The 22,948-nt window shown below is 40.1% G+C and overlaps 1 protein-coding gene across 1 annotated transcript; it reads right to left on the reverse strand.

Annotated features, from left to right (window-relative positions):
- Positions 1-266: 266 nt before the first annotated feature.
- Positions 267-14,221, reverse strand: sult6b1.4 (sulfotransferase family 6B member 1 gene 4). Its single transcript, NM_203993.1, is given in 7 exon segments — positions 267-457; positions 940-1,096; positions 2,257-2,351; positions 6,151-6,277; positions 10,426-10,515; positions 12,072-12,181; positions 13,954-14,221. Coding segments are annotated over 7 exon segments (918 nt in total). The 5' UTR covers positions 14,165-14,221; the 3' UTR covers positions 267-329.
- Between the last annotated feature and the right edge of the window lie 8,727 nt (positions 14,222-22,948).

The raw sequence follows: 22,948 nt of genomic DNA on the forward strand, positions 1-22,948 counted from the left end.
AATGTAATGACATAATTTGCTTTGAACGTTTGTCAGTTAGAAAGGAGATACCATGTGCTTTTGGTAGTACAGGCAGAACCTATTATCCAGAATGCTTAGGACCTAGAGTCTAAGTCTACTAAAAAATAATTAAAGAATTAAATAGTCCAACAGGATTGTTTTGTCTCCAACAAGAATGAATTCTGGCAGGTACAAAAATTAAAAGCAGTTGAAAGTCATGTACACAGAATGCTATATAAATACACAACTACACACACACACACAACTGACAAAACCTTTTTTATTACCAAACAAGCGTCATAAATCCCTCAGCCACTCTCATGAATGGCCTATTTACAATACACATTATACTTCAGCATTTCTCCTAGTTTGGTTCCTGCTAAACACGCCTCAAACTTGGCATCTATTTCTTGGCTCTGAGCTTCTGAGAAATGGTTTTTCCAGTCTCCAACCTCACCTACAAGATAAATTGTGCAAATGATTATATCAGTGTTTGAAATACAGTATCCATTATTTAAAAATGTACTGTAGCTTTATCTGTATAAACACAACATGTTACTCGCTGTACAGAAGAGTTCCAAATAGAAAAAGCGACAGAATGATCTGCCATGCCCAGCATGGCTAAATTTTGTAGCCAAGCACCCCATAAATACCATGCCAGATTTACAAAAACAAACCCTTTTTTATGGTTGGAATGACACTCTGTGGCGCCTGTATTTCATGACAGGCACAGTGTCACAGAGTCACATAGACTCACATAGACTCAGTGTGTCACAAATGTTTCACAATTCCAACTTTCACTATTTTGTACAAAAACTCAAATTTTTGAAGAATATATCTGGGACAGGGGGATGTGCAATAAAAATTGGTTCTGTCCTGCAAAAAGCAGTTGGGAAGTATGCAATTTTGTTCTTTGCACATGAATTTTCAAACTTTTACCTTTTCTTAAAAATATCTTTGCAAAATCCTTCCTAGTTTCAGTCATTTTTTCTTTCATGGCTGTGAATGTGCCTTTTCCAGCAACTTCTTGAGTTTGTTCCTCATTTAGACTCAATCCAAAGAACTTGGATATCTTCTTTACTGCTGCCTTTAGGTCCTGAATGGTAAACAAATCATTATACAACTATTATGGCAATATTCCAGATTTACCTGGCAGGTGGATACTAGCCAATTACAGTGACAAATCACTTCTGCAGCAGAACTCATTTATAATCAGTCCTGTAGCCTAGAGTTGCACCAAATACACTATTTTCGTGCAGTTTATGTGACAAAAAATCATGTGATTTTGAGGGTTGGGATTCAGTTCGGCAAGAGGCATGGATGTGGCCGAATCATGCTGTTAAAGGCAGAAACTTGTCTGAATCCAGAGCTGAGTTCTGGATTCGGTTTATCCCTAATTTCTGACAATAGCAGCAAATTGCACACTGAGTATGTTCAGTGTCACTAACACTATAATAATGGGATAGGGAGCTACCTTGGACAACTTTAAAGACATGGGTCATTTCTGTTAAAGTGCAGCTGAATCTCAGTGGGCAATTACAGCAATTTCAGTATATATGATAATACAGATAGACACTGCTTTAGGGTTCAGTTGTCCTTTGGAGGATACCAGCAATAGTGTATACCTAAGTGTAATCAGAAGTAAACAACATTATTCTCAAGTAAGTTTTCCCCATAATAAATCTGTGGATTTCTAAAGAACAACTTTGCACTGTCAGAAGGCTCATGTGCTCTAAGATTGATTCTAATTACTGTAGCTGATCATTTACTAGAGGGCATAATAGTAAGCAAGGCAGTAACTCATGGCAATCAATTAGTGATTAGCTTAGACCTTCACAGCATTAAAAATTGCTTGCCTGATACCCCAGGCTTGGGCTATGGTTTGCAAAAAACTGCACCAACCCATGTTTTTTCCATATAAATCCTCTGTCTTCTCTGGCTTCTTCCATTTTTTTTTTGTTCTGGTCCAGACAGATAAAAAGCTGAACTTAGATGGCATTTTTTCTCTTCTGTTCATGTGCCCGGGTCCCAAATCAGAAGAAGGTCACGCCAAATGAGCTTCTATATAAATACCATGGGCTGAGGTATTGGGTAAGTGATTATAATAACTGGGGGTGCCTAAAAGTTTGGTACATCCCCCCAGTGATTACACCTTTAGTTGTCCTTTAAACAATTAATAGCAATGTCATACAGAGAACCCATAGAAAACCCGTACAAAAATAAGCAATTCATAAAAAATGCAAATATTAAACCTACCTCTTTCATTTCTTCAAAAGTCATTATCAAAACACCTTCATCATCAATGTGTTTGTTCCACGCAAGTGCATGATCAAAATATGACCCCCAACAAACTGAAACAGAAATAGAAACTCATGGAAAGAGGTTATAGTTTTGCTCACCTACACTAGTCCACTTTGTCATAAAAAACAATAAATTTTGAAGTACTTATTGGTCTAAGGGCATATACAGTGGCTTGCAAAAGTATTCGGCCCCCTTGAACTTTTCCACATTTTGTCACATTACAGCCACAAACATGAATCAATTTTATTATTATTTTTATTTTTTGGAATTCCACGTGAAAGACCAATACAAAGTGGTGTACACGGGAGAAGTGGAAGGAAAATCATACATGATTCCAAACATTTTTTACAAATAAATAACTGCAAAGTGGGGTGTGTGTAATTATTCAGCCCCCTTTGGTCTGAGTGCAGTCAGTTGCCCATAGACATTGCCTGATGAGTGCTAATGACTAAATAGAGTGCCCTTGTGTGTAATCTAATGTCAGTACAAATACAGCTTCTCTGTGACGGCCTCAGAGGTTGTCTAAGAGAATATTGGGAGCAACAACACCATGAAGTCCAAAGAACACACCAGACAGGACAGGGATAAAGTTATTAAGAAATTTAAAGCAGGCTTAGGCTACAAAAAGATTTCCAAAGCCTTGAACATCACACGGAGCACTGTTCAAGCGATCATTCAGAAATGGAAGGAGTATGGCACAACTGTAACCCTACCAAGACAAGGCCGTCCACCTAAACTCACAGGCCGAACAAGGAGAGCGCTGATCAGAAATGCAGCCAAGAGGCCCATGGGGACTCTGGACGAGCTGCAGATATCTACAGCTCAGGTGGGAGAATCTGTCCATAGGACAACTATTAGTCGTGCACTGCACAAAGTTGGCCTTTATGGAAGAGTGGCAAGAAGAAAGCCATTGTTAACAGAAAACCATAAGAAGTCCCGTTTGCAGTTTGCCACAAGCCATGGGGGGGACACAGCAAACATGTGGAAGAAGGTGCTCTGGTCAGATGAGACCAAAATGGATCTTTGTGGCCAAAATGCAAAACGCTATGTGTGGCGGAAAACTAACACTGCACATCACTCTGAACACACCATCCCCACTGTCAAATATGGTGGTGGCAGCATCATGCTCTGGGGGTGCTTCTCTTCAGCAGGGACAGGGAAGCTGGTCAGAGTTGATGGGAAGATGGATGGAGCCAAATACAGGGCAATCTTGGAAGAAAACCTCTTGGAGTCTGCAAAAGACTTGAGACTGGGGCGGAGGTTCACCTTCCAGCAGGACAACGACCCTAAACATAAAGCCAGGGCAACAATGGAATGGTTTAAAACAAAACATATCCATGTGTTAGAATGGCCCAGTCAAAGTCCAGATCTAAATCCAATCGAGAATCTGTGGCAAGATCTGAAAACTGCTGTTCACAAACGCCATCTAATCTGACTGAGCTGGAGCTGTTTTGCAAAGAAGAATGGGCAAGTATTTCAGTGTCTAGATGTGCAAAGCTGGTAGAGACATACCCTAAAAGACTGGCAGCTGTAATTGCAGCAAAAGGTAGTTCTACAAAGTATTGACTCAGGGGGCTGAATAATTACGCACACCCCACTTTGCAGTTATTTATTTGTAAAAAATGTTTGGAATCATGTATGATTTTCGTTCCGCTTCTCACGTGTACACCACTTTGTATTGGTCTTTCACGTGGAATTCCAATAAAATTGATTCATGTTTGTGGCTGTAATGTGACAAAATGTGGAAAAGTTTAAGGGGGCCGAATACTTTTGCAAGCCACTGTATATTAAAGTGTGGAAATAGAGTTTGCTGCATTGCCGCACTAGAGTAAATCTTTATTGATTTCTGTGGAACTTTTGGGGACATATTAATCATGGGTAAATTCATAATAATACACACCAACTCTGCTCTGAAATATTCCTGTCTTGAAAACCAATGGTGCCACGCAGAAGTATTGTACAGAAAGGGAAGTAGTGACTACAGGTTGGGTGCAGGTCATACAATGGTAACATGTGGGGTCGGGTATGGGTTAAAGTTTTGCGGTTTAGGGGTGGATGTGGGTTGGGTTTTTGCTGACCTACACTGCACAGAGACCTGCTACGTGTCCCTAGAATACAGCATGGACTGTGTCAGTGCTGTGTTAGTGAGGGGTATATGGAAATGGAATATAGGCATCAGGAGTGACATGAGGTAGAATGGGGCCTATTCGGGCCATTACTCTTCGGCAGGTGGCAAGGACAAGGTTCAACTGCACCTCCTGAGTCCAACAGAGGTCCCAGGGAGCAAGTACTTTCTAACTGAAAACTAATGGGCGAGCACTAATTTACACAATTGCATAAATGACCCCTTATGTCTTTTGCCAGAGCATGGTTGTGCAGACTGAGAATCTCTGTTAAAACATTAAGGGCTCTGGCACACGGGGAGATTAGTCGCCCGCGACAAATCTCCCTGTTCGCGGGCGACTAATCTCCCCGAATTGTCATCCCACCGGCGACAATGTAAGTCGCCGGTGGGATGGCAAATCGGCGAAGTTGCCTCGGGAGGCATTTTCGCCGATTTGCCGAAATCGCGCCACCGCATGTGCCATCCCAATGTAAGTCGCCGGTGGGATGGCAACTCGGGGAGATTAGTCGCCCGCGAACAGGGAGATTTGTCGCGGGCGACTAATCTCCCCGTGTGCCAGAGCCCTAAGGATTCCACAAGTAGGTTGTGTTTTATTTACGTATCACCTGAACTCCTGCTCCTACTAAAGGCCAAGATTGGGGAGTAATATGCCTTAGATAGGAAAAGAATGACCAATTCCTATTATAAAAGAAGTTATCCCTAATCACTTTAGACAAACAGCTGTTCCTGATGATATAATTGGTTAGAGATATCTATGCATTAGTGTTTTGCCCTTGGTCTCTTTGCCTTCCAAAAAAGTCATCTTGTTGTAAAATTTGCTCCATTAATACCACACACTACGGCGCACATTTATCAAAGTACGAGTTAGTACGAATGTGAAAAATTCATATTTTTTCTAACTTTTAGGACTTTGAGTATTTTCTACGATATTTTCATTAACTTACGCAACTTTTTTGTGCTTTGCATCAATTTGTGCGACAAAATCGTATTTGACGCAACAACTACGAAAGTTTTGTTATTCATTCAAGCTTTGGTATCGTGACTTTCCTTTGGCCAGGGTGGAGCTGCAGAGTGCCATTGAGTCCTATGGGAGGCTTCCAAAATCATGCACTGAAGGTTTAAAGTCAGAAAGGTTTTTGCGCAGTTTACAATTGTTTGGATACAAAAATTTTGTAACTTTCAGATTGTACCACAATATTTTCGTACGGCCACGGTACAAATTTTCACGCAATTAAACGCACAGCAGAAATGATCGTATTTAATCCGAATTTTTGCCAATCGTACTTCTAAACATACGAAATTTGGACTTTGATAAATCTGCCCCTACGTGTGGCATTAGCCTTTGATGACGGAGTCACTGTTATTGTGTATAAAATGTAATTATATAATATGGCATATGCTCAGTGGGATTCTTAAACAGTTTATAGCCCAAAGTCTTTACTTACTGGTGTATAGTTCTATCTAAAAGCCATCTGAATTAGGGCTACTATCCACTGTCAAAGACAATCCGCTGCCATAATCATTGCTGGACTATAATGACTGATTCATTTTATACAAATATTATTTTCCAACTAACTGTTCCAAAGGACACAAAGGCAATAATAAAAATTATTTATTTAAAAAATTTTTGGTGGGATTTATTTCCCCTTAGGGGAGAACCATGGAAGTCTATGGAATATATCAGCACATTACGTGGCATTACTTTTTATAGCAGAAATACTTACCATTTCCACTCATAAAATCTTCAAAAAATGTATCCCAAGAACTATATTTGGGAAGCACTGGGTTGTTATTATAAAAATGAAAATATGATACTGCTGTGTCTTTTGGGTTCCGAAATACAACCATCATCTATTAGAAAATACAAATACATTAAAACATACATTAAAATTAAAGCAAGTTAATATGAATTAATCTGTTGCATTTGTTTTATTATTTTTATATTGCAGATCCTCGGCATTCACCTATATTAATTCCCTAGTCATGCCAATCTGTTCTATTTTCTGCTGCCTCTTTTCCTAGACTGTGCAGAGGGGTGGCGGCACTCGGAACTGTAGGATAGGAACCAATCAGCAGCTGGGCTGACCTGATAAGGAACTGAAGTCTGTTTTTTCTTGTGTGACTGCAGGGCTGTGATTGGCTACTCCCCTCATACTGTGCTTCTGGCAGGGACCGTTAGGACACGACCACCCCTCATTTGAAACATGGACAGTGACCTGAGATAATCTATAGGAGCTCTAATAAATGGGTAATTTTTACAGATCAAAGTGAAACCAACACCATATTTTATTCATAACTGCCTACAAGATTAGAGGTTTTTTCATTTATCCTATATGTCTACTTTAAAGGAGAAGGAAAGGCAAAGTCACTTGGGGGTGCCAAAATGTTAGGTACCCCCAAGTGACATAAATCGCCTACCTTGTAGAGAACAGCACCAGCCCGGGGTAGCTGCCAGCGCTTCCTCCTTCCTGCTTCGCGTGCGCACGTGGGCTGGTGCTGTTTTCTCCTACAGGGGCACCAGCCCGGGGTACAAGGTAGCCGATTAAAGTCACTTGGGGGTGCCTAACATTTTGGCACCCCCAAGTGACTTTTCCTTTCCTTCTCCTTTAAGTTGGGAATAATTAAAAGGAAAGAAGGAAAAATAACTATCCCTGCACCCTGATCTCTATTTAATGATCTCCTGTCTCTCACAATCCAAGAACAATTTAGGGTGAAGACACACTGGGCTACTAGCAGCAGCTACTTTTTTAAGGCTACTGCCTGCATAGACAAGAGGATTGCCTCTGCTAGAACCAGTTCTTTTCTTCTGTGTATACAGTAGAGGAGCCAGTGGGCCAAGTCCCACCCAATAGCTGCACTGTTGCCTCAGCTCCAACTACACAGTGGTTGGCACAGGATATGGTGCTTAAAGGGTTACACACGATAAATGTAAACAAGGCACCTGGGCCAGATGGAATACACCCTCGGGTACTGAGAGAGCTAGGGGCAGAATTGCAGTGGCCCTTGTTTCTGATATTCTCAGACTCTCTTTCATCAGGTATGGTACCTAGGGATTGGAAGAAGGCGAATGTCATTCCCATATTTAAAAAGGGAGTAAGATCTCAGCCTGGCAATTATAGGCCTGTAAGTTTGACATCCGTGGTGGGCAAGTTATTTGAAGGCTTGTTAAGGGATCACATTCAAAATTATGTAGTGGAGAATGCCATTATGAGCAGTAATCAGCATGGCTTTATGAAGGACAGGTCATGTCAGACCAATTTAATTGCTTTTTATGATGAGGTAAGTAAGAAGCTGGACAGTGGGGATGCAGTAGATATAATCTATTTGGATTTTGCGAAAGCATTTGATACCGTTCCCCACAAACGACTGCTTTCTAAGCTAAGGTCTATTGGTCTTAGTGAAGCCGTTTGCACATGGATAGAAAACTGGCTACAGGATCGGGTACAGAGGGTGGTTGTTAATGGTACATTCTCTACTTGGAGTAAGGTTCTCAGTGGGGTCCCTCAGGGTTCTGTACTGGGTCCACTTTTGTTTAATTTGTTCATAAATGACTTAGGGGAGGGTATTATGAGTAATGTATCAGTGTTTGCAGATGACACAAAACTCTGCAGACCAGTCAATTCTATCCAGGATGTGACATCCCTGCAGCAGGATCTTGACCAACTGGCAATCTGGGCAGCTAAGTGGCAGATGAGATTTAATGTGGATAAATGTAAGGTCATGCACCTGGGATGTAAAAACATGCAAGCCCCGTATACCCTTAATGGGACTGCACTAGGCAAATCCATAATGGAGAAGGACCTTGGAGTCCTTGTAGATAATAAACTTGGCTGTAGCAAGCAATGCCAGGCAGCAGCTGCAAGGGCAAACAAGGTTTTGAGCTGTATTAAAAGGGGTATAGATTCACGGGAGGAGGGGGTTATTCTTCCCCTTTACAGAGCGCTGGTAAGGCCCCATCTAGAATATGCTGTTCAGTTTTGGTCTCCAGTGCTCAAACGGGACATTATTGAGTTAGAGAGGGTCCAGAGAAGGGCAACTAAGCTGGTAAAGGGTATGGAAAGTTTCAGTTATGAAGAAAGACTGGCCCAGTTGGGTCTGTTTACACTGGAGAAGAGGCGCTTAAGAGGTGACATGATAACTATGTATAAATATATAAAGGGATCATATAATAACCTTTCTAATGTTTTATTTACCAGTAGGTCCTTCCAACGGACACGAGGGCACCCACTCCGTTTAGAAGAAGGGAGGTTCCATTTAAACATTCGGAAAGGATTTTTTACAGTGAGAGCTGTGAGGTTCTGGAATTCCCTCCCCGAATCAGTCGTGCTGGCTGATACATTATATAACTTTAAGAAGGGGCTGGATGGATTCTTAGCAAGTGAGGGAATACAGGGTTATGGGAGATAGCTCTTAGTACTAGTTGATCCAGGGACTGGTCCGATTGCCATCTTGGAGTCAGGAAGGAATTTTTTCCCCTCTGTGGCAAATTAGAGAGGCTTCAGATGGGGTTTTTTGCCTTCCTCTGGATCAACTAGTAGTTAGGCAGGTTATATATAGGCATTTTGGTTGAACTTGATGGACGTATGTCTTTTTTCAACCCAACTTACTATGTTACTATGTTACTATGTTACATGTAGAGACAATTATCAGTAAATGATCAGCATTGTCATTTTTTATTAGCCACAACATGTAGCTGCTACTAGTAGCTCTGTATGTCTAGACCAGGGGTGGGCAAACTTTTTAGCTCAGGGGCCACATTAACTAACATACGGGCCGGACCGGGCCGGGACAGCGTTACGCCCGGGGCTGCCATCAAAAATTATGGGGCCTCTCAGCTCCCCCCCAGCGAACCGCTGCTTCCTCTGTCCCGTCCTTCTGTTCCCTGGCTCCCCAGTGCATTCTTTTATATGGTTGCGCCCCATGCGTGCTGACGCTGTGCGCACGCACGGGGCGCAACCAATCAGGGCCCGTCATTCTTTTAAGGGGGCCGGAGACAGCCGGCCGGATTGAAAGGGCTGACGGGCCGGATGTGGCCCGTGGGCCGTAGTTTGCCCACCCCTGGTCTAGACCCTTAATGCTTCTAGAGTAAAAGCACACTGAAATTTTTAATGGGCACATCCTATACAAAGAGTTAGCTTTACAGAAACGCATATAAAACAAGACATTTGTTACCAATAAATAACTTATCTGTAGATGTGGGGTGAATATATGCAATCTTTCAATTAAAAAAAAATTTGCACTTTATGGCAGAACCTGTCCTGTATATGTGCTTGCCATGTAGGAAACGTGCTATGCTTTTTGCTCTCACAAGCAAGTTGTTATCTGACTGCCTATTTCCCAGTGGGTGTTTTCCCGTGGGAAAGGACATTAAATCTGAACACAATTAAAAATCATGTTGCTCAGTTTTTATTGTGTGCATTGTTGGCTTCCATTACTGTAGCTACAGAACAGTTGGCGCGTGTATTGCCGCAATGCTTGGCAAATATTATATTAATGAAGTCATAATTTAATGGGTTTGTTGACTTTTAAACTAACTTTTAGTATGATAATAGGCATTGACATTTTGAGACAATTTGCATTTGGTTGGTTTTATTTATTTTGTTACTTTCAGTTATTCAGCAGCTCTACAGTTTGGAAGGTCATGCTGGTTGCTATGGGTTGTTGACCTTAGCAACCAGGCAGTGGTTTGAAAGAGAGACTGGAATATGAATAGGAGAGGGCCTGAATAGAAACATAGGGAAGACTAAGAACAATAATAAAATTGTAAGCTCACAGAGCAGTAGTTTTTCTGACCCCCATATGAAAGCTGGAAAGATGTAGAAGAGGAAGGAAAATAACAGAGAAACTATATAAAAAAAAAAAAAAACACAACAAAGACCAATTGCAAAGTTTCCAGGATTAGGACATTCTATAACCTACTAAAAAGGTGAATCAACCCTTTAAGAAAAACTGATGAGCCATTTACTTGTGCTGCATTGTGCACTGAAACCCAAACTCACCTTCAGTTTCTTATCGAAAAACCTTTGGGGAATATTATCATAATGTAAATGTGTTGCTAAAACTCTCGGCGATGGTTCTTGATTTAGTTTCTGAAAAACACAAAGTTAAGAAGTAAAATATGTGGTATATTTATGGCATTAGTTCTTGTATTTAGAAAACAAACTCAAATGGGTTAATCATGACAGTTTAGCAAAAAAAACCTAATTATTTCTGTTCATTTTCAAAATGGTGTAAAAATCAATGGAGAAACTTGATTATTAACTTGCTTTAGAGCTGAACATGCACTCCCCATTAACTTCTAGGGCATCTTGGTAGGGTGTAAGTGCCATTATTTTGAATTTTACATTTTTTAACTTGAAAAAAAAAAAAACCAGAAAGTTCCAATCACGATTGTTAATAAATCTCCCCTGCTTCAGCTTCATGTTGACTAAGACCTTTGTCTCTGGGTAGTCCTTGTGGGTGGCATACTGTATGTAAAGTGTCTCTGCATGGCATGCAGGTCATATATCCTATTTTTTTTTTTAAAAACAAAAGTGACACAAATAATGATGCAAGTGGTGGTATACAATAAAGGGTCAGGATATCAAATATTTGGTTAGAGAGTCAATAGATCTATAGCTATAGAGTTAAAAGATGATACACTTCACTACCTAAGGACCCCTTCCCCAAACATAGCTACATGCGGTATTGGGAGGAGGCCCTCGGGATAGAATTGTCTGACCTTACCTGGTCAAAAATTTGGGACAACGCCAATCACATAGTCACCTGCACGCAGCAGAAAGAAAGCGTCTACAAGGTAATGATGAGATGGTACATGACACCAGATAGGCTATCAAAAATTTATCCAAACAGTCTCCCACACTGTTGGAGGGGATGCACAGCCAGAGAAACCTTAAGCCACATACTATGGCAATGCCCCTTGGTAACAAGCTACTGGAAAGAGGTAGGCAACCGCATCACCTCAGTACTTGCAATGCCACTAGATATCCAACCACCTCACCTTTTACTGGGACAACCCATAGCGAGACTCAAACGCCCAGTTCAAAAACTTGCAAACCACATCACAACAGCTGCACTACTAGCGCTCACCTCCAAGTGGAAATCACACAATATCCCCAACATATCCGAGGTTATAACAAGGGTGGAGAGCAATAAACGATTTGAAACTATGACTGCCCTTATAACTAATAATGTGCAATTAAACGATAACATATGGTCGCCTTGGGAAGCCTACTTAGCATCAAACGCAAGGGAGAATCCAGAAACTCACACAAGCACAAACAATATGTCAGATGGAAACTAAAAACCACACCTTAACAAAGGGGTTGCAGAACCACAAGACTCACGGTAACAGGATCTGGATCAGAGAATGCACTGTTTTATTATTTCTACAACTGTTGAACCTATGTTATTTTCATATATGTATTAAAAGTAAAGTACAATGTACTAACTACCAAGATGCCCTAACCAGCAATGTTTTATATGTACTATGCATTTCACATGATAATTTTTCAAATAAAAAATTTGAGTTACAAAAAAAAAGATGATACACTTTGTGATAAAATAGCAAAACAGGATATTGGACACATGTTGTGCATATTTTTGATATTCCAGCAAGACTATTATCATAGCCTTATATACAAACCTCAAATTTGTCAGGAGCTCCAAATTCTAGAATTGGAATGATGGGTGACGGGTCTTTATTGCACACTGCCTTCACTATGTCATTCAGTAGATTCACAGACCAATTGGTTCCTAAGAAAATGAAGGAGACATATTCAGAGAAAGCGGATTTATTTTACTGACTGTTGGCCCCTTGCCATGCTCACATTCCACTGCAAACATTAGACAGCCAACAGGAAACGTATTGTATAACTATTGTATAACTGAGCAATCCCACATTCTTTCTGCCAGCAACTTACACATGCAAATCTGAATGTAGGGTTTGCCCAGCCTAAATCTACCTGCCTCCTGGGAAAGCAACTGCTTTTTTGTCTGGCATATTGCATGAACAACACAGTAATGAATATTTCAGCCCCAAAACCCCTGATAATGAATTTCACAATGTTCAGGGGGATGTGGATCTGAAACACTGAATCTGTGCTTAGTCCAGAGGGCATTGTCTGATGCAAAACTGAGTAAAAATACCAGATTAAGGGGATGCGGGGCCTCAACATTGGGCAAATTTGCTCTTGAGTAAACCACAGCAACATTTTTTACCCAGCTGCAGGTAGAATAATGAAAACGAAAATGTGATTGGTTGTAACGGATTGGTTCTGTTTTAAAAAGCATTGGTATGTAAACCTTCCAACAAACTTTTTGGTTCAGAATAAAAGATTTATGGTGGTACAGTCACCCGCCTCTGAACTCACTCCCTGCTGCATGGCAGAAAGGTATTATTTTATTATTATAAAATGTGTTTTGAATTCCTGCACTGAAGTTTGCAACCAGGTTATTGAGAAGTATGCATTCCTTCTACACAGACTGTACTGCCAAATTTGTACAATTTGAAATAAAAATATAATTTAATCTGCTATAACTTTTGACAGAAGCATCCCTCTAATATGGCAGACCCCTTGTTTCAATCCACTGGAAAAGCACATCTGGTATACAATATTTATGCTTTTTTCCCCCATTGTGTAATAATGTTTACTCACTCACAGACCATCTCTTTATTGCCCACCTTATTATATACTAGTTCATCTGCTTGAGGATAACAGTATCACAAATGTACGAGCCCTAAGCAGATGCCCCTTTTGCCCATTTACGCCCTGCATAATTTTATTCTCATTACAGGGAAGGGGGTACTATAATTAATTTGCTGGAATGGCGCTCTAGTCAGTGGCGCTCAGCGCACCCCACCCTTGCATGTGCAGTACAGAAGTGACGTAATGTGCAGTACAGAAGTGACGTAATGTGCAGTACAGAAGTGACGTAATGTGCAGTACAGAAGTGACGTAATGCCCATGTGCATTGCGCCACTGCCACCTGCCACAGGCCAGCCAGAGACCCCTACCCCTCACCCCCCTCCTCCTCCACTGCCAGATTTACCTGTATATATATATATATATATATATATATATATATATATATATATATATATATATATATATATATATATATATAAAGGGGAATGCTGAAGTAAGGTTACTGAATCAGTTGAGAAATCAGCAAATACAATTGGCTGGGCAGCACTGACTGCAAACTGATTGCATTAAATTAAATGCAATGAGGGAAGCCACCCTATGTCTATTTCAGATGTTTCACATGATCTGTTAACCTAAGGCTAAGGATAAAGACATACGGAGCTACTAGTAGCAGCTACTTGTCGTGCCTACTAAAATAGACAGTGCTGATCATTTACTGATAATTGTCTCTACATGTGTTTTAGCAGAGGCAATTCTCAGTATTGTCTATGGCAGGGTATTTTCTGGAGTTTAATAGCTGTGAAAAAGTAGCTGTTACATGTGTCATTAGCCTTAGCCTTATGTAGAAGTGTATATCAGTAACGCTACAGTACCACTTACCACATTTAGGGTAAGAAACCAGCATCAGATCATCCTCTCTTGCCTCAAAGGATTCCAAAGCCTTAAAAGTCTCCTCACTGCATAAAACACTAGGATATAAAACTCTATTGAAATCAATCAGCTTCTTGTCTTGGGGTACCTCAGCACAATCCTCCATAAATTTCTTTATCTGCTTGCCAATCTGCTTGCCAATCTGCTCCTCCTTCGACATTTTGGGCAAAGGCAGTTTGCAAAAAGTTCAGAAAATGTGTTGTTTGCTCTGTGTTTCTTTCCTTTACACACTGTCGTCAGTTAGGAAGAAAGGGGTGGGGAATATAAGATACTTGCAGTTTAGCCCCTCCTTCTGTTTTTGCTACACATGACGAAACAGTACAACCCATTGGCTGCTCCAGTCCCTTTAGTGTATACATTTCTGGCATTTACAGCACAAATATGAGACCATGCTGCTCTCTAGAGGGGAGAAAGGAATGCTAGCAATAGTAACTGACCTGCTGGAGTGCCGGGAGACAGAGAAACTTGTGCTATTATACTTGTGCATCTTAAGCACGTTATTTTTTATATGTAATTATTGTCCTTTCTGCACTGCTGGTGTTGTCTCTTGAAACAATGTAGCAGAAGCTAGTGTTGCATGTAAATCAGCAGAGTCTGCTGTATTGGTTTGCAACCAGGGCAAGAAGAGAAAGGAACAGACAGAATCCGACTATTCGCCAGCTAAAACGTGCCAAGATCATGTAGATGTCAATAGCAGATGCCCCTTCCCATTCCTGTGAAACTTTAGAGGTTTTGGATTTTTGATGCTGTTTTTTTGTGCGACAAGTAGATGTTTCAGTGTGACAATTGGAAAAAAAATTGCAGTTTCGCAACTTTTCTGTGACTTTTTCCTGCATTGACTTTTTCAGTTCAGACTTTTCAATGTCATACAATAGTGGAAATGAGTTTTAATAATAATAGTAATTAATATAATATATAAAAAAAATTTATATATTTTTTTTTAAAAAATCTTAAATGTTGGGAAGTAAACAATTAGTTTACAACAAGAGGTCATGTCCCAGAGGTGGTGGTGGTAGCCCAGGCTTCTCCTGCATCAGTATGTGCACTGTTTTCAATTCAGAACAGGAGGCAATAATTTTGAAGTACATATAGCGCCTGCATAAGTGAGCACCTACGGGATATGTAAACTGTAATAAAAGTTAGTGCTCTTCTAAGAAATTTAGCAATGTAAACACTAGATATTTTAGACAGTTAAAAAGTGCTAATAGAATGAATTTTGTAACAACAGCACCACCTACTGGTTATTTTTGTGATGTTGCTTTGTTTAGAAAAATAAGAAGAGTCACCTGATGTTTATTTGGTTAGTATTAAGCAGAGCAACACCTTTGTTTTGCCCATTTTTCCTACCTTCTAACCTACAACAAGAAGCCCATCCCTGCTGCGATAATTTTATTTACTACACCTCATCTGAATGGAAGGAAAGGCAACAGCTGTTCTGAAATTATCCTGCACCTCCTTCCTGTAACTGCCAGGCACTTCCTCCCCACTAATCACCAGCCCAAAATTAATTAACGGTAAGAACCCACAAAGCGATTCAGTCACTCCTGTGATAGATTTGGTATTGTGGACGACTAACAGGTCTGAAATGGCTTTCCACCGGCAACAATAGGAGTTACTGTTGGAAAGCACTTCACATCAAAACGGTAATCCTCCTACAGGCAACTTTGCGCGACTTTGGAAAACGAAGAAATGTGAAGGGCTTTCTACTGGCAACTCCTATTGTTACAGATGGAAAGCGGTACAGATGGTCGCGGGTGACTGAACCGCTCCATGGGTTCTTACCTAAGGCTGAAGACACACAGAGCTACTAGTAACAGACTAGCAGCTACTTGTCACCACTACAAAAATAGACAATGCTAATCATTTACTGATAACTTTCTTTACATGTGTTTTAGCAGAGACAATTCTCAGCATTGTCTATGGCAGGGTATTTTCTGGCGCTTAGTATAATCATACCACCTACTCCCTGCCATATAGTCATTTTACCCCCTCTGACCTTTAATTCACCAATAATCCACAAAAGATATTTCTGGGATGAAATGGCTGCAGCATAATTTTATTAATTTAAAAACTGTATTAATTTAAAAATGAAAATAACAATTGTAGAGAAGCCCACCGCCACTGCAGGACTGCAGAAGCCCTGAATTTTTTAACGTTTCATGTCATTACCCCCAGCATGAAACACTATGTCCAAGTGAGTTTTCATTGCAACAGATGATCAAACAGATCAAACCACAGAATGACCCTAACACCAAATCATTGAACCAACATGCTCTTAAAACAGGGAATAACCTGTCCTTGACTGAAACTTGGCCTCCCTCTGAGCAAGTCGGCAATATGTAGCTCTTAAATTGGCTGGATTCCTATCTCACAATCATCTCCACTTTTACACTCAAACCTATTCTTGATGCCTCTCTAACTGCCCCTATCTAAAAGGAGTGGGTATTGTACTCCTGCCTAAGCCCCTACCATGTCAATTCCACCCTTAAAATCCAAATAAAGACATTTCTTGCCAGCATTGCCCCATCCTGATGTAAAAGGAAGGACCTTTCCCCTTTTCGTTTTGGATTTACATAACCTTTTATCTTCACCTAGCCACATATCACTTCTTTTTAACCCTCCTGGCTTGGTTTTGCTAGCACTCCCTAGTTTCTCTGAAATGCACCAAAAAAGGCCAACACACAAAAGCTCAAAAGCTCTGCCTGGGTTCATACCATTCACTCCAAAATGCTGCTAAATATGCATACATGCATATGTGGGCCCTGTACAACATAATTATCTGGGCCTCCCTCCTAATAGTTATAAAACACACATTGGTGGGCAGTGGCTCCATTGGTTAAAAAAGCACAGAATGGCACACAAAAAGCATACAACAAAGTCAGGACTCCTTGGTTGACCTACAGGACTTCAACAAACAAGTGGATCTTTGCGTGTGTGGGCACCTGAATACATTAACATATCCATTGCATTGGGACCATGGGGGTTTATAGGAGACTATTGATTTTATAACCATATTCTAAGGAAGAATACTTATTAACTCCACTGGAGGACAACTTGCTGCCCTGCTTTCCTCTCTCTTTTACTTTTAGGTTATTAGGCTACATTTCATAAAGAAGCACAGAACCCATATACCTTTTCTGTTGAATTGTTTTTATAATGTTTGTTTTGTTTGATTTAAGATAACAGTGTCTTCCCAGCTATGGTACTACTAACCCTCAGGACCCAAAATGCAGCAGGCCCCTCAAAACTGTCCACCCCTGTACTCCCCTCATGGTGGCCCTGCCTACACATCCCACACAAAAGTATACTTAAGAAGGTGGTAACAATTAATGGAATGAATAGGTAACAGCCTAATGGCAGGCTAAATGAATGCAACTATCCCTGCTTCTTATGACCAAAGCCCAATTTAAGGTGTAGGAAACAGAGCTTATTTTCATATAGAAATCATCATTCATCGATTCCCTTTTCAGGAATGACAAATGATGACTCAAGTGCAAATTACCTGGTTCCTTTTTGGGAACCACCCACAATGGGGATCTTTACAAATACTCAAATGGCAGGTATGTGTAGGCCCACCAGAGATAAAATAACAAGAAATTGCAACCATTATTAAAAATCACATGGACTTTCTGTGTTCAGTAGCCTCTATGTGCCAGTTTGGTATAACTTGTATCAATTTAAAACTATATGTTCACAAGTATAGTGAGCAAAGTGCAATTTCAAGCACAAATTGCCATGTTTTTTTAACCAAAACGCAGCATTTTTTCTAGTATTCTGTTATCACTGAGGACACAAATGGGCAGTTCTCTTGACACAATTGTGCTGGACCCTCAGCAAAATTTAATTGGCGGGCCCCCACTGCCCCAAGAAATTTGTTATAGAATAACCCTCAAGTACATAGTATAGTAAGGCAGCCAGTGAAGAAATGGCCTGCACATACTAAAGTAGACATGGTCCCCAGCTGTTCTGCCCTAGACCAACAGCCCTGGAAAAAATACAAAATGGTGATGCCACAAGAAAAAAGGCAAAAAAATTAAAAGAACCACACTGTAGAGCTCTTCCAGGCAAATCAAAATGAGGGGTCTGGTATCTCTGCAGGATGCTTCTGCCAAAAAGTTATCCCAGATGAAAGGTATGCTATTGAGCCCCCTATCCTGGTGGGCCCTGGGCAAATGCCCCTTTTGCCCATTTATTAAAATGGCCCTGCTGCACATACCACAAGTGCCTAGAATTCATTGTAATGTACAGATGCACTTTGTTGCAAATCGGGCACAGTTGTGCAGAATGAAGCTAAATTTACTTAGGATGAATATAGCGTGCTATGGACATTGACTTAAAGGGGTGGTTCATCTTCAGGTTAACTGTTAGATTGGAAACGATCATTTTGCGACTTTTTCGTATTTTTTGCGATTTTTTCGGCGTCTTTACGATTCTTGCGTAAAAACGCGAGTTTTTCGGCGTCTTTACGATTTTTGCGTAAAAACGCGAGTTTTTCGTAGCCATTACGAAAGTTGCGCAAAGTCGCGATTTTTTCATAGCGTTAACACTTGCGCGCAAAGTCGCGCATTTTTCGTAGCGTTAAAACTTAAAAGGCGCGACATTTCGCGCAAGTTTTAACGCTACGAAAAAATCGCGACTTTGCGCAACTTTCGTAATGGCTACGAAAAACTCACGTTTTTACGCAAAAATCGTAAAGACGCCGAAAAACTCGCGTTTTTACGCAAAAATCGTAAAGACGCCGAAAAAAATTGCAAAAAAGACGCCGAAAAAAATCGCAAAATTACCGATCATTACGAAAAAAACGCAATCGGACACATTCGGCCCGTTCGTGGGTTAGTAAATGTGCCCCTTAGTGTGTTATAGAATGGCCTATATATATTTTGTATAGTTTTCTAATTATTTGCCTGCTTAGTCTTTCCATCTTTCAAAGGGGGGTCACTGATCCCAGAAGCCAAAATCTATGGCTCTGTGAAGCTTCAATTTTATTGTTATTGTTCATTTTTATTACCTATCTTTTTATTTAGGTCCTCCTCTATTTATATTTCTGTCTCTTGTTCAAATCATTGCCTGGTTGCTAGGTTAAATTGGACCCTAGCAACCAGATAACTGCTGAAATTTCAAACTGGAAAGCTGCTGAACAGAAAGAGAAATAATTATAACTATGCAAATACTAGAAAATTAAGAATAATTGTAAATAGTGATGAGTAGTGATGGGTGGCATGGATTAGCTGCGAATTTCCGCGTATCGCCATTGGCGGATTGTTTCGGGAAACGGATGAAAAAATTCGCCGCACGTCCAAAAATTGTTGCCGGAGTCAAAAAAGAATAGTCGCGGGCGTCAAAAGAAAAGCCGTGGGACGAAATAATAGCCGCGGGCGACAAAATAATAGCCGCGGGTGACAAAATAATAGCCGCGGGTGCCAATTTTTTTGCCGCACAACATTTTCGCTGTTTCGCAAGTTTTTTGCCATTTTGCAGATCTTTTGAAAGATTCGCACATTTTTTGGTGAAGCGAAATGGAACAGATTACGCTCACTAGTGATGAGCGAATTTTTTTTTTGCCAGGCATGGATTCGCTGCGAATTTCGCCATTTAGCCATTGGCGAATTGTTTTGCGAAACTTGTGCAAAAATTCACAGCGCAAAAATTCGTAGAGCAGCAAAAAAATTGGCATTGTGTCAAATTGGGAAAAATTTGCCTGGTTGTGTCAAAATTGAGCGTGGTTGCTTCAAATTGGACGCGGTCGTGTCAAAAAAAGGCGCAGTTGCATCAAAAAAGTGCAGGCGACAAAGCAAAAGACCTGGGTGACAAAAAAAAAAAATAAGACGAGGGCGACAAAAAAGTCGTGCAACAAATGTGTTTTTGTGCGAGACAGATTCGCTTGTCACTAATTATAAATTGTATCAGATTAGTGTTCTCTACATCAGCGTTTTTCAACCGCTGTTCCGAGATGTTGCCTGGTGTGCCGTAGGTGAAGACAAGACTCCCCCGGTCCCCTCTGGGACACCTTCCACTTCCTGGCTCCCTGATGCCCGGAAATCGTCACTCCGGCATCGGATCCAGGAGGGCGGAGCAACCAGAGAGGAGAGGCAGCACTATCCTGCCCTGGCACAACCCGACCGGGGGGAGCAACTGCCCAGGCCCTGCCCGACAGACCAGATCCACCAGGGGCCAGGCCCATGCACAGCCGCCCTACTCCCCACCGGAGGACAATCCCGGGACACCCCTGGATGCCGCAGCCTGCCATGTAAGAAAACAATTAATAATAATATATATATAATATAAAATTTTTGTGTGTATAAAAAAAAAAAAAAAAAAATCAGTGTGGGGGTGGGTTTGTGGAGAAAATGTCCCGGAAAATACTTTCTTTGTGTTTATTTGATTCCTATTCAAGAGAATTACTTTATATATAGTCAATATAGGCACAGAGTTAAATTTTTTAACACTTTCTAATGGTGGTGTGCCTCGTGATTTTTTTCATGAAACAAGTGTGCCTTTGCCCAAAAAAGGTTGAAAAACACTGCTCTACATCATACCAAAATGTATTATAAAGGTGAATAACCCTTTAACTAATGATTTTACAAAAAAAATAATGTTTGCACGGCAAAAAAATGAACATTTTGACAATTCTTTTGGTGTGCGTGACAATTTCTTTCTGGTTTTTTGACGCATTATTTTTGTATTTCTGGAATTTTTCGCCATTGTGAAAATTTTTTCAAAGTTTCGCAATTTTTTTTTATCACAATTTTTTTTTGACGCACAGCGAATCTTTTCCACGTCGAGTTTTTGTGGCCATTATTTAAAAAATCTGCCAATGGTTAAACATGGAAATTCAATGCAAATCCATGCTGAAAAATTTAGCTCATCAGTATTTGCAGCTATTTCCAATCAATAACATTTGCAGGATAATATTTTTAATCTGGGTTTTGCTCACTCTGTCTTACATTTTTTATCTTGTTTTGGGTTTTTATTCCTATTCATTTACTAGACTTCTATGCAGTTATTTAATCAGATTGGGGTGTTTTTTTTAAGTTGAATGGGGGATGTTGATATGGATGGGAAGGATGATGATGTCATCAGATTGGGACACTGATTAGGTCATCAGTGTGAGTTTTCCCTCCATTTTTTGGTTTATAAGGGAAGAGGCTGTTTGTTTCTGTAATTTGTAGAGATCCAGTGGTTGTTAATCTCTGATCTGGTAAGTGCATTTATAGAATAGTTCTGTACTAAAATATGTGCTTATTATGTAATATCCAGCTTGATGATGTATAACAAAGTGAGGTAATTTTATTTATAAGGTTTGTAAAAGTTATTGGGATTGTAATATAAAGTATGGCACTGTTATGAGTGCTGCTGTAGTTAATGTGATATAAGGGAAGGTAACATTAGGTGGTACACAATGTATGGGCAGATAATGTAATGAAAACTTGGTATTAAACCAGTTGTTATAGTTTGAGCAGCTAAATGCTTGGGCAATATCTTTGTGCAAGTAAAAAGTTTAGTAAGTCCATTACACTGAATAATGGGATGGCCATAATTAAGCAAATTCTAATTTATAAAAATGATTTCCTAATTCTCTGTTATAGCATTGAATATAAGGCACTGTTATTAACCTAGTTGCATCAATCCATTTTGATGCCAAAACAATGCTATCAGGTTTATTTAATGTTTATTTTTAGTAGGTTATGGTGATTAAAATAAAGGAAAGATCCCTTACTCAGAAAATCACAGGTCCCAACACCAGGAAAACAGACCATATACATATATTGTCTTCCAAAGGGACATTTGGTTGTATATCCCTACAGTCCCAACAGCAAATCTCATATTAGGATTCAGTGACCACAGAAGCATGCAGATACTCTGGCAAGCTTTCAAATAGAAACAGAGATACAGATACTATTTTCAGTTAGTCCTTTGCTAGATACCCATTTGGTTTGCACTGCTAGTTCACTGGACATATGGAGCAAAGCTCCCAGCATTCTTGTTGAGCCTTTGCAACTCAATATATAGAAGAAACAGAACTGCAACCAAGGCACACTAAAGGCTGAAAGGTATAATATGTGGGATAACATTACAGTATATATAACATTTTTATATTCTGACATGTATGGTTATGGTACAGTTGAATTGAGTGTTCAAACTGCAATAATAGAACAACTGGATGTAATGCTATTATATGAGCTGGCAGGTGAGTGAGGATTTTGTGCATATGACTGAGGTTAGGGTGAAAGGGCTAAAGAATCTTTTTGTTTTCACCGATTCTACTTGTTAGGGTAACATCTAGCCGCTGTGGAATTTCAGCTTTGGCAAGTTACGTATGCTTCAATGTCTTTTGGGTAGGTATTAGTAGATATAGAAATTAATTAGGGTGGTGTCATTTTTCAGCTGTGCAGCTTTGTTTTACAGATCATTCCCCAGTGCAGAGAAAGTCTACTAGCAGATGCAGATAACCTTGGCCTGCAGGAGATTATGATTTGTACTGTATGTGAGTAGAAGAATAAATATGCATGGATTAGGATAGCCCAGCCCAGGCATTGCTTCTACAACTTTTCTTGATTTGGGAAACATTGTAATACTTCTACCTTGGCATTTTATGCAGAATCTTGGGATAAAGAATCTTTTTGTTTTTACAGATTCTTCTTGGACTGCTGGAGTTTGTGATCAATGTGTGAGTAAAGGAATAGAGGTACATGGATAAAGAGTTTATTCCAGACACTTTTTGTTTTGCAGGTTGGAGTGTAGAAGGTTTATTATCAGATGCAGATAACCTAGGATTGCTGAAGCATGCCATTATAATGTTAGTAAAGAAATAGCTGTGCTTAAATAATGAGAAATTATTCAGCAGGCCATCTTTGTTTTTACAGATTTTCCTGGTTTGCCAAACATCTGGCCCCTGTGGATTTCAGGCTTTAGATTGCATGGGATCCTCTTTATTTTGGTAGGT

The sequence above is a fragment of the Xenopus tropicalis genome, chromosome 5, assembly GCF_000004195.4.
Source record: "Xenopus tropicalis strain Nigerian chromosome 5, UCB_Xtro_10.0, whole genome shotgun sequence".
Lineage (NCBI taxonomy): Eukaryota > Metazoa > Chordata > Amphibia > Anura > Pipidae > Xenopus > Xenopus tropicalis.